The 12358-nt window shown below is 33.8% G+C and overlaps 1 protein-coding gene across 1 annotated transcript in view; it reads left to right on the forward strand.

Moving 5' to 3' along the window:
• The window catches only part of kl-3 (dynein heavy chain 8, axonemal kl-3), a 555080-nt gene that overhangs the window by 276300 nt on the left and 266422 nt on the right, over positions 1 to 12358 (forward strand). The window contains exon 35 of the mRNA XM_081731423.1: positions 4345 to 4692. Coding sequence (XP_081587549.1) covers positions 4345 to 4692 — 348 coding nt within the window. The remainder of the gene's footprint in view (positions 1 to 4344; positions 4693 to 12358) is intronic.

The raw sequence follows: 12358 nt of genomic DNA on the forward strand, positions 1-12358 counted from the left end.
TAGTATATTGTTACGGAGAAACCTACGTGGACGCGCCAACAGTTATATGTTTCTCTCTGCTACCAGACGACTGCGGTTTCCCAGGAGTTGTCAAATCATCAGTGTTTACGAAAGCGAGAGGGATTGCGTTCTAAGCGTTAACGGCTACCTTAGCACGTATTCACGTTTGCGAAAATATAGAGAAACTAGTACCATGAAAAAAAAGATAATAAACTGTAAACGTGTTTTTTAAAATTAATTTGTACGTGATATATTAACTTCCTTTATTAATGTTGCAGGCTACCACCGGTAGCCTCAGTTGCCTATAAAATACGCCACTGGTCAGACCTCAAAATGTTTTGGAATATTTAACAATACTAGTTAGATTTTGGTGGGTAAGACTATTTTTATTGAACATATTCTCGCTTGTGTCTGTTGAATGTTAAGTTTTAACGTTCTTTGAGGATTTTCTATTTTAATTTTTACCTGTTTTGTTCTATTACTACTAGTAGTATTCTTTTATCATTCTAGTGACAGGTTCTGTAATTCCTGAATTTTACTTGTACTTTCGAGTTTTCAACTCTTCCCTACAGTCTTGATCACGGAGCACAAAAACAAGTAGAAGAGAAATAAGAACATCAGGAAATAAAATGGAACGGACTTACCAAGTAAAGAGCAAAGTTGGAACACACTCCATCAAGTTCAAGGATTCCAAACGTCAAATGGTGGTGATACAAGCTGAGATATAATGGGGTCAATTTGTACTCTCATTTTGTTCTTTAGTGGAAGATTGCTAGCTCATGCTGATGTCTCTGTTGCATGCTAATGTTGTGGGAATTTTATAATTGCTGCTTCCTATTGATCACTTAACCATGCGTTGCCTAAAATTAATTTTGGTTTTCTTAAATGAATAAATAAATTTTCAAATACGATTCTATCTAACAAAAAATTGGCTACTTACCAATGAATCCTTCCGTGAAAAGCCTAAGCACTTTTTGTTTTTCATATAATTATGCGCCCATATAATTATAACAATTTTATCTACTTTATTTTTGGTCCTCAATATATTCTCTTTTTAATCTTATATCTTGTGTTGAGTTTCTTTCAGATGTTTCGATAGACATGACACCGGGTTTTCCGCTTTTTAAACCGTAATATGCTCCTTGACAAGGGCTGTTAAATATCTTTTGGTTTGGCTATGTAACTCTCATAGAAACTACATTTTATTTTATAAATACCTGCTTTTTTTTCATTGGGATCCGTGTAATACATTTGGTAATGTTCCTTTTTCAAGATTTTGGGACAAGTTTCAAAACTGTACGGAATATATATATTGGGGGCCAAAATTGAAATAGAGAAACTCACATTTGAAACTTTATTTATTCATTTAAGAAAACCAAAATTAAAATTAGACAAGGGGGTGGTTAAGTGATGAATGGAAAGGAGCGATTACAAATTCGCACAATAGCACACATACAACAGAGATACCAGCATGAGCTAGCAACCTTTCACTAAAGAACAAAATGAGCAAACAAATCGACTTCGCCACGTTGCAACTTGCTCACCACCATTTGATGTTCGGGATCGTTGAACGCGGCGGAGTGTGTTCCAGCCTGCTCTTCTCTTGGTAAGTCTGTTCCGTTTTATTCTCTGATGTTCTTATTTCTCTTCTACCTGTCTTTATCCTCCGTGACTAAGACTCAAGGGAAGACTCGCTGTGAAGAATGTGAAAGAGTGTAATAGTGAATAGTAGTCTGTGAAGAATGTGGAAGAGTGTAATAGGAAATAATCTGTGAAGAATGTGGAAGAGTGCAATAGGAAATAATCTGTGAAGAATGTGGAAGAGTTAAATAGTGAGTAATCTGTGGAGAATGTGGTATAGCAAGTAGTCTGTGAAGAGTGTGACACTACTGTCAATACTCTGTGATGAGCGAATTTTGTGAAACGTGTAATAGCATGCATAGGAATAACTCGAAAAATCAATATAGTAGTTGGAAAGCAGAAGCACAACCGATGGGAAGAGTGCATGTAGATCACTTTGATTGTGTGGGATCTAAATTTTTGCTGTTAGTGGACAGTTATTCAAAATGGATCCAAGTGTGGAATGTAAATTCTACGACAGCATCTGAAACTAAACAAAAGTTAGACGAGTTTTTTCAAATTTTCGGGTATCCAAAGACTTTAGTATCAGATAACGGACCTCCTTTCACATCATTTGAGTTCACGACATACCTAAAGGAAAGAGACATCAAGGCAGTGCTAACTCCACCATACAACCCAGAAAGCAATGGAATCGCTGAAAAAGCCGTGCAGACAGTAAAGCAGCTTTTAAGAAAACAGTTTTTAGACAATAAATATACCTGGAACCGTAGATTAGGAGAGCATAAGCTGAAAGAAATATTATACATGCTTCGATTCACACCGAGTAAGGCAACAGGGAAACCACCAGCGGAATTGATGTTAAATTTTCAACCACGCACAATGTTTAATGTTGTACAGAAGGGAGTGTTTGAACGCGGCAAGGAAGACAGGAAAGAAGTGGAGCAACAAGCAAAGAATGAAGTGGTCTGGGTGAAGAACTATCGCGATCGTTTTCCTAAGTTTATCAAAGGTGAACTGGTCAGGCAGATGAGCCCAGTCGTGTTTTTGGTAAGAATACAAGGAAAAATACGGAAGTGCCATCGACATCAAATAATTTTTCAGCAAGCAAAGGGAGACCAAGAAGATAACATGCCAAGAAAATGTCAGGAGGATATATGGTTTCTTTGCCGGAAAAACCCGCTCACAAACGCAGCAGTGGAAGATATACAACACGTACAACTGCCTAGAAGTCCAAACATAAATTCAGAAAGTGACAGAACATCAGTCAGAGAGCAAGATCAACACCTACCAAGACAACACCCAGAAGATGGCAGAACATCAGCAGAGCAGCAAGATTGGCAGCTACCAAGAAGATCCGGAAGGATCAGGAGACCACCTAATAGATTGTCATTGTAAAAAAAAAAAAAAAAAAAAAAAAAAAAAAAAAAAAAACGGGGGAAGAGTGTAATAGTGAATAATCTGTGAAGAATGTGAAAGAGTGTAATAGTGAATAGTAGTCTGTGAAGAATGTGGAAGAGTGTAATAGGAAATAATCTGTGAAGAATGTGGAAGAGTGCAATAGGAAATAATCTGTGAAGAATGTGGAAGAGTTAAATAGTGAGTAATCTGTGGAGAATGTGGTATAGCAAGTAGTCTGTGAAGAGTGTGACACTACTGTCAATACTCTGTGATGAGCATGGGGATAGCCGGCTTTGGCATGAGTCGAAGAGTTCGTGGGAGCAAGAATGAAGTTGGAGTATGCTAGTGGGCTTGTTAGAAGTACTGTGAATATTATTTAGTAGCATGGGGATAAAATTTAGTAAAGTACTTTTGAAGTTTGTGTGCATGTACCCGTGTCCGTAAATAAAGAGTACCTTAGTTTGGAAGTAGTTATTTTAATAGTAAAAGTTTCAGCAGTATACCTAGTATAAGTTTCAGCAGTATAGCAGACTCGAAAGCTCAAAAGTACAGGTAACATTCACAAATCACAGAAGCATGTAAGTAGAATGATGATTAGAATTCCTGAGCATGGTTCTAAATTGTCTGAAGAAGTATTCTTTTAGTTATTTTCTTGTTGCATGGTTTCTATCTTGATATTTTTCATAGCTTTTTCATGGTTCTGATTTTTTATACTTTATACTGCATTTAACATGTAGGTATATTGCATTTATACTTTCTTAGAAATCTTATTTTTTTTATTATTATTATTTCTAGTTTTAGAGTTAGTTTTTGAACAAGATGTGTCCAAGCTTGCTTTTTCATGACAGGGACATGCTGCTAACGTTTGCATTAAACATCGAAATAAAATAAAATCGAAGATATTTATCGATGACTATCGAAAAAAGGTCTGAAGCATGGGGATTAGAATTCCATTGAAGAATATAGACTTTTTTTTTACTTGGGAAATTGGGGATTTTTTTTAATACTTAGGAAATGGGATATTTTCCTACTTATCATTCAATAATGATGATCAATACAGATGCAAGTCTAGAAATGCATTGCACAGCTCTCTATCACTATACTAGGAAAATGAATAGCATAGGTGGTATTCGAGATATTTTGTGCATGATGTTCACTTCCTTAGTTCCCGTTGGGCTATATATTTGAAGTCAGGCTTATTAAGTTTTTCTTTTCTTTCTTTCTTTTTTCCATACTACTTCCTTTTATTAACGTATCCTTGTATTGTTTTTCAGTTTATTGTATAGCATTAATACTTTAAGTGTTTTCTACATATAAGTGTTCTGATGTAAGTTATACACTAATATATTTTTGTACAAATCCCAGGCTATTACAGCACCGCAAATGTTCGGCCGTTTAGATGCTGCAACAAATGACTGGACAGATGGCATATTTTCCACTTTGTGGAGAAGAACTTTGAAAATCAAACCGACTGAGTTCGTGTGGCTTGTATTGGATGGACCAGTAGATGCGGTATGGATTGAAAACTTAAATTCTGTTTTGGATGATAATCAACTGTTGACCCTTGCAAATGGAGATAGAATCAAAATGTCTCCGAACAGCAAGATTGTATTTGAGCCCGATAATATAGATAATGCATCTCCAGCTACTGTTTCCAGAATGGGAATGGTATTCATGAGTGCCTCAGTCCTTACGTGGGATCCAGTAATAAGCGTAAGTAACTATTGGAGCTTTTATTTCTCTTAATGGATTATGAGGATTATCTATTTTCTTTTTTTTTTAAATCCATAGAGCACTGACATTGTTATTGCGGAAAGTATTAGGATTTAGATTTTTAGGCTTTCGGCATCTCTGGTCATTTATCCCGTCACGTTTGAGGATGACGTCCCTCGGCAAGCACACTATCCGGGGAAAGGAAATGAAGAAAGGATTGGGGGAAGGAAGGAAGCGGCCTGGGATTTGTATGTTAGGTACCATCCCGGCATTTGCCTGGTGTGAATGAGGAAAATCCAGGAAAATCTCATTCAAGATGGCTGGCCTGAAAAAGCTTTTAACACTTTTTCGACCGAGTACCCCCACCAGGAATCGAACCCGAGATCGCTCGCACCAAAGGAGAGAGCGTTAGCGACTACGGTATGCAAGTGCGGTAAGTATACCCTATTAATTAAAATATAAACATAATAAAGAAGTTACACACCTCAATATTGATATGAGATACTGCACAAGGTGTTTCTAAAGCCATCCAAAGGTTTGAATGCCTCCTGGATTTCAAACAGAAAGTCACATCTGTCACGAACTAGAAACAACCACTCAGCTCTAGAGTTAAAAACAATTCCCGGTTTAAAACTCTCTCGCGACAGTGATATTAGCATACGCGTCTTCTGCACAGAAGACCTGTGTTCGATTCCTATTAGTAGTTCATGTTGTGAGATCCCACTTGAAGTTGTAGGTTTACGTCTCATGTAGTCTCGGAACTAAAAACAATATTATCTCAGTACCTAAATATTTAGCTCTTTCACCTTCATTGGGCAATATTTTGAAAGTTGTTAGTTAGAACAGAAATACTCATATCCTACTGCTACACTACTATTATACCAATTAAGTCATATTAAACTTTTAGTAACAAAATCTATAGGTTTTCAAGGAAACCAAAACCAATCTAAATATCTTAATTTTCTATTTTTGTTATCAATCGTGGATAATTATACCGAAACGACAATGACTTGCCTGTCGGGATTGTTATGAGAGGCAGCCACGATGTACGGGATAACTTTGACAAATTTGATTGAAATGAAATGATATTTATGATGAAGGCTTGTCTGAAAATTGACCATAGCATTGAATGCGGGACAGAAGGCAGGATGATGCTGATGTGTCCCCCGTAGTGTTGAGATCCAAAGACCACAATTAAGCTTTCTGAAGTGTTCTTATTTTGATTGCTTCTTTGACGTTATGAAGGAAGCAAAGGTGGTGACATTAACAAATGACATGCACATGGTCAATTACCAAATTGACACAGCCAAAGTACATGTCTTCTTGTCGATGATACAACATAAAGCAACTATACTTCCTGCTAGGCTGCTAACGTACCTAAGATGTCATAGACCAAATACAGGAAGAGAGCGACTTTCGAGAGTCAAAGTACCTACTATTTAACAACAATACTTTTTATTGTGTTAATGTTTAACAGGTAGATAATTGGAGCGATCGTTGATTCGATGTTGGTGCATGACAATGAGGGCTTAGTGGAAACAAATTTATTGAGAAAGCATTATTTTAAACAAAATTGAATTTCAAGTTAACGCATGTAAAACTAGGGGTTAAAGGTAGTAGGGAGAGCTACCACTGTTTATTACAATTTCCTACAGATATAAACTTCCTTATTACAACAAAATAATAAATAGTTATTTTTTAGACGTTGATGTTAGCTGGCGATGTCGATAGTCGGTGTAAATATCATCTAAAGGCGATGAACTCTAACAGTGAAGCTTGTTAGGCTCTCAATGGATGACTGACTAAATTTTGATGTAAATGAAGTTGCCGGTTTTTAATTTGCATCCCGTAACAATACGCAAATAATAAGGTATGAAGGGTTCTGCCAGGTAAATTAAACGATATTTCCAAAATTAAGAAATGAATAGCTTGAATGTAAAATATACGTACTGTCCTATTATATAGCGAATTTCAAAAACATAATTTAGGGAATTTAGATTACTTTACGAGTCGTATTGCTATGTGACCAAAACATTGTTTTAGAAAAAAAAAACCTCAAGAAATGACAGAAAACATTGTATGGTGCATTTGAGAATTTTACCTAATTATTTCATTCTGCTGGTATCTATTTAGTCAAATCCGTAAGTATCGTAGCTCACTAGAAACTTTTTTTAAAACTCCATCTCCAAATGCAAAACACGAAAAGAAATTCAACTCCATCGAACTAATATAAATCTTGATTCAATCAAAATTAACAGTGCTTCTTAATTATCACTTCTTCGAAATAAATACTCACTTACCAGTTTTTGTGGTTGATGTAGAACAACTTACCAAAATGTATTCTGGATCCTGTTTTTAACTATGAGTTATTCCTCCATGTGCACCACTTAAATATTTAATTAAAATAGGTAATTTTTATAGTTCAACTCCACTTATAATTCTGGACAAAATTCATAAAAGGGACGTACGTCAACTGGCGATGCTTATATTTGCTAAATTATTTAGAAGATACTAATGTTCTAGTTCTGTTGTTTTCGTCCCTCAAATTTCCCTCGTCGATATTTATTGCAATATAATCTCGAACGCAACCTTTCTCTCATCTAAAAACTACGTGTTTTAACTAAGAACCGGAGGCTAATTTATCAAAACAAAGCAATACACTGTCAAAATCCTATTGCAAGTGTCTCAAACCACAAGGTTTCAAACCTAAATAAATAGTTTTCTTTATTTACCAATTGTCCAATACTTATATCCATTTTATTAAAATTTATTAAACTTAATTTTATAACATGAATAAAACAAATTATAATTGGTATAAATAATCTATTTCGGGTAAATAAAAATAATTTTACAATAACTTACCGGTGTTACAAAATACCAGAATTGTAAAAAGGTTATATTCACCGAGTAACATTAGTTACTTTTGTTATTTGTTGGCTCTTAAGACATGGGATGGAATCTATTCAGCTTCCACTATGAACTAGAAATTTAACTCCCTCTTAGATACATACTTGCACTGTTTTGATGTAGTTTTTCCTCTCATGCCAATTAGTAAATCTAATAAAATTAAGAAAAGTTGGATTACAAATGGTATTCGTAACTCCAATCAAAATTTAATTAAGTATGGTAAATTGCTTAATGATACAAATGGGCTGATGTATTCAGAAATTACGTTAAAAAGTATAAGCAAACATATAAAAAAGTTAAGACAGCAAAGCTAATGCATAATTCGAAAATGATTAATAATTCTAGAAATAAAATTAAAACTATGAGGAATATTATTCACCAGTCGGTGCATACAAATAAAGGTGATATTGCTAATTTGAATCACGTCATTTTTGTCAATAAAAGAATTACAAACCCTATTGAAATTGCAAATAAATTTATTAATCATTTTATAACTTCTCCTCAGGTAGCTCTTGGTAGCGCTTGGTAGCTATCCCACCAAGCTGGTACAAGTAGTTCTTCAAAGATATCTTGTTGTCCAAAATGTATTTTTGTTACGCCAGTAACTATTGATGAAATATTAGCTACTATAAGAAGATGAGAAATAGCAGTTCTGCAGGTCTTGATGAAGTACCGTCTGCTATTATAAAACAATCTGCTTTGATAATTGCTCCCCACCTGACTCATGTAATAAATTTTTCCCTTGAATCAGGCATTTTCCCACAGTGGTTAAAAGTGGCTAAAGTGAATCCCTTGTTCAAAAAAGGTAGTCATTACAATATGAAGAATTATCGCCCTATCTCAGTTTTGTCTGTATTTTCAAAAAGTTTTGAGACTGTAATGTCAAATGGGATAAGAAATTACTTACATTCTAATAATCTAATATCATTATCACAACATGGGTTTTTAACTGGCAAATCTACCGATTCTGCAAATTTCGATTTTCTTAGTACTGTTATGCATGCGATAAATAATAAAAAATGGGCAATTGGACTCTTTGTTGATCTTACTAAAGCATTTGACACTGTAAATCATGATCTCTTACTGAAAAAATTATGCTTTTATGGTATAAGAGGAACTGCCAATAAATGGATCGAGTCTTACTTGAATGACAGGCATCAGATAGTTCAAATTACGAACGAAAATGGAAAAATACATAAGTTTAGTAGTTATAAAGGTATAATACTAACTGATGTACCTCAAGGATCAGTGTTTGGTCCATTGCTCTTTCTTATATACATTAATGACTTGACACATAAAATGCTGCCTAATAAATGTGTTTTATTTGCTGATGACACCAATATTATTATTACAAGTAACTCACGACATGGTGTTGAAAATAATCTAAACATTGCATTTTTACAATTAAGTAACTGGTTAAGCAGCAATAAATTAGTTTTAAACAATGATAAAACTTCCTTGCTAATTTTTTATTATCCTCTTCAAAAAAAATTTATTCCTTACATAATGGTAAATAACAAAGAAGTCGACTTCTCTATTTCAACTAAATTTCTTGGTGTCACCATTAGTTCGAACATAACTTGGAATGAGCATATTTCTCAACTCAACAAAAAATTAAGTAGTATTTGTTTCGGCCTCCGTAGACTAAGAGATAATGTTACAACACAGGTTTTAGTTTCAGTGTACTATGCAAAATTCCATTCTTTAATAACTTACGATATTATTTTTTGGGGTTATCCTACTGAATGTATTAACACGTTTCGCTTACAAAAGAAAGCACTAAGGGTTGTGTTTGGATTGTCACCAAAGTCTTCTTGCAAGCCCATCTTTCGAGGACAAAAAAATATTACCATTACCTTATGTGTATCTATATAAAATTATCTTGTTTACCGTAAGTAACAAACACTTATTTATTGAAAACACTAACGTCCATAAGCAATACTCGATTCGTTAATAATTTGCATGTTATCCCCCAAAATTTTTCGTTTTTTTTTAAAAAAAGCTTATATATTAACTGTATAAAAAATTTCAATAAGTTATCTGACTTTCTAAAGCAAAACAAATCATATTCTATGTTTAAATCTGATCTTCACATGTTCTTAGTAGATAAATATTACTACTCGGTAAATGAGTTTTTTTGAAGACAATGTATTAATGTTTTTTGTTATTATGTTATGAATGTGTAAGCTTATAAAAGCCATAGTTATGTATGTATTACTCTATTTGTAAGTTTTTTATAGCATATATGTAATTATTTTGTAATTTTCGACAACTGTATGCATACTCGAAAATACTCTCATTTGTATGCAAAACAGGCAAATAAATAAATTACCTCACGTGCGCATTATTTAATGCGAACTTCCAAATTACTGCAGAACACAGTAAGTTTCATTTTCGGGAACTATTTAACCTACAAAATTCTGACAGGAAAAATATAATTAAATCATTTCTTGTAAAACAACACGTGTCAGAAAAACCAAGTTTTGAGAAAAACTATACTACACGCTATAGTTTATCCTAAAAATCTATTCATATACCAACATAAGCAACAGCTTGACAGGTGCAGTTATCTCAGAAAATGTGTATCTAGGCATAACAAACAAAATATTGTTGTTAATTTCGTGTCTGACAAAACTTGACTCGTGTTGTTGAATTTTGAATGTTGAATTTTAATTTTGGATTTTCTCGATGTGTGGCTCCTCTTCTTCTGGGTCGAAATGAACATTTATATATCAAATCACTTTAGTTTTATCACATACACTTCTTTTTTTCGTCACCTATCATCCAGCATAAATATACGTAAAATTTCCTAGGTTACATATATATATATATAAAAGAAAAGAAAAATTATTCTCAGGACAATCTTGTTCCAAGATGACCCAAATCGATAATTAATATTCAAAGCCGCTATGTTCTTGAAATTTTATTTTTGCTTTTTGCTTTACAGTATCTTCTTTAAAAATCTAAAATTGCGTGTATTATTTCAAATATATATTTAAAAAATATACAATTTGCTCTTTAATTATCTAAAACTAGGATGAGATTTTACTTTTCATTCATTCAAAAAATTCAAAATTTCACAATAGTCGTACAGTAGTCTTAGTATTTACAAAACGTTGTAATAGAGCTTAATAGTTCAGCAAAGTGCCTAATTCCACAAACAAAAGAATACAATTTCGAAAACAAAACTTGCAATGGTATACATCTTAATTGTATCAGTAATACACTAATAAATAGCTCAAAAAGCTAGATGAGTTTTCAGTTTTTTTAAATTTTTAGGTGCATACAACCAAAAAATAATTCATATGGTCGGACTAGCCCTGCTAATATGTGTAATAATTTGTGCTTTACATGTTCTGTTGAATTTGTATTACAGCCTGAAAATTAAATAGCGACATCATGTTGGATAAAATCGAATTCCGAGCTCTGATTAGGTTCCTCCATTTTCAAGGAAAATCGACACAAATGATACGTGAAGAAATGGAGGCTGCACATGATGAGAAATACCCATCTTATGACAGTGAAACACATTAAGAGAGAATTCAAATATGGTCGCAAAAGACTACAGAATAACCTAAAAGAAGGTCGTTCCTCAACAGCTACAGACTCAAGAATGTGGCAAAAATTGTGCAGCTACGGCATAAAGATAGACGCATGACTGTTAATTGTTTAGCTAGGGAAATGAACATTAGTAGGAAGTCCGTTTGCATAATTTTACATGACATTCTGACATTCTGTGTATGAGTAAAGTGACTGCAACATAAGTTCAAGGATTCTTGACATCTCTTCAAAAAACAGCAACGTTGCGTGCAGAAACTATTTTGGACCTCTAATACAAGGACAAAAATGCTTTTGTAAACAGATTAGTGACCACAAATGAATGCTGAAAGTATCTATTTAACCTTAAAACCAGAAATAAGTAAAACATGGAATCATGCCTCTTCCGCAACCTCCAAAAAGGATAAAATTCAGCATTCAACTAACACGGTTATGTTGTCCGTGTTTAGAGACCATAAATATGTGATCTTGACTATTACTTACAAGAAAGGATTACAATCATAGGAACCAGCTGCAAAAGCTGCGGAATAGTATCAAAACAAAGGGATAGTGGTTTGCATCTCGAAAGGTGTCGATAATGCATCGTCACACTGAGCAGCAAAAACACTCACTTTTGTGGTTCAATGTGACTATGAACCTTTACCCGCCATCCACTATATTCACTCGATTTGGCTCCATTAATCACCTCTTCTTCTCACACATGAAGACTCGTTTTCGGGGAAGGCGTTTTATGGATAATAAGGAGGTAATTAATGCAATGGAAATCTCTTTTCCCTTTAACTCCGCAGACTTTTTAAGCAGATGATATTAACCGATCCATAGATGTGAAAAATGTAAGGCAATACGACATACATATATAGGGAAGGACACGTCTGAAGACTAAATTGCAAATCTCTAACTCATCTCTATTATGATAAGGGGATAAATTGCTAGCCTCCCCTTGTAACTTCTCTGCTTTCTTAAAAAAAAAAATGATTTTTTTAAAAGAGAAAAGTTCTTTAAAGTTTATAGTTAACATGTAGTGTTGAAGTTGGTGTGAATGCAAACTCGAAAAAAAAAATCATTATCACATCATCTGATAGCAGACGATAAAAATCAGAGAACAGGACACACAACAGAAAATAATTTCTAATATTCTTCTGTTATTTCGAAAATACTAGGATAGGTAAGCCTTTAGTTTTTGGGCGCATATTTATATAAA

This window comes from Thermobia domestica, chromosome 11 (genome assembly GCF_964235325.1).
Source record: "Thermobia domestica chromosome 11, izTheDome1.hap1.1, whole genome shotgun sequence".
Taxonomy (NCBI): Eukaryota; Metazoa; Arthropoda; class Insecta; order Zygentoma; family Lepismatidae; genus Thermobia; species Thermobia domestica.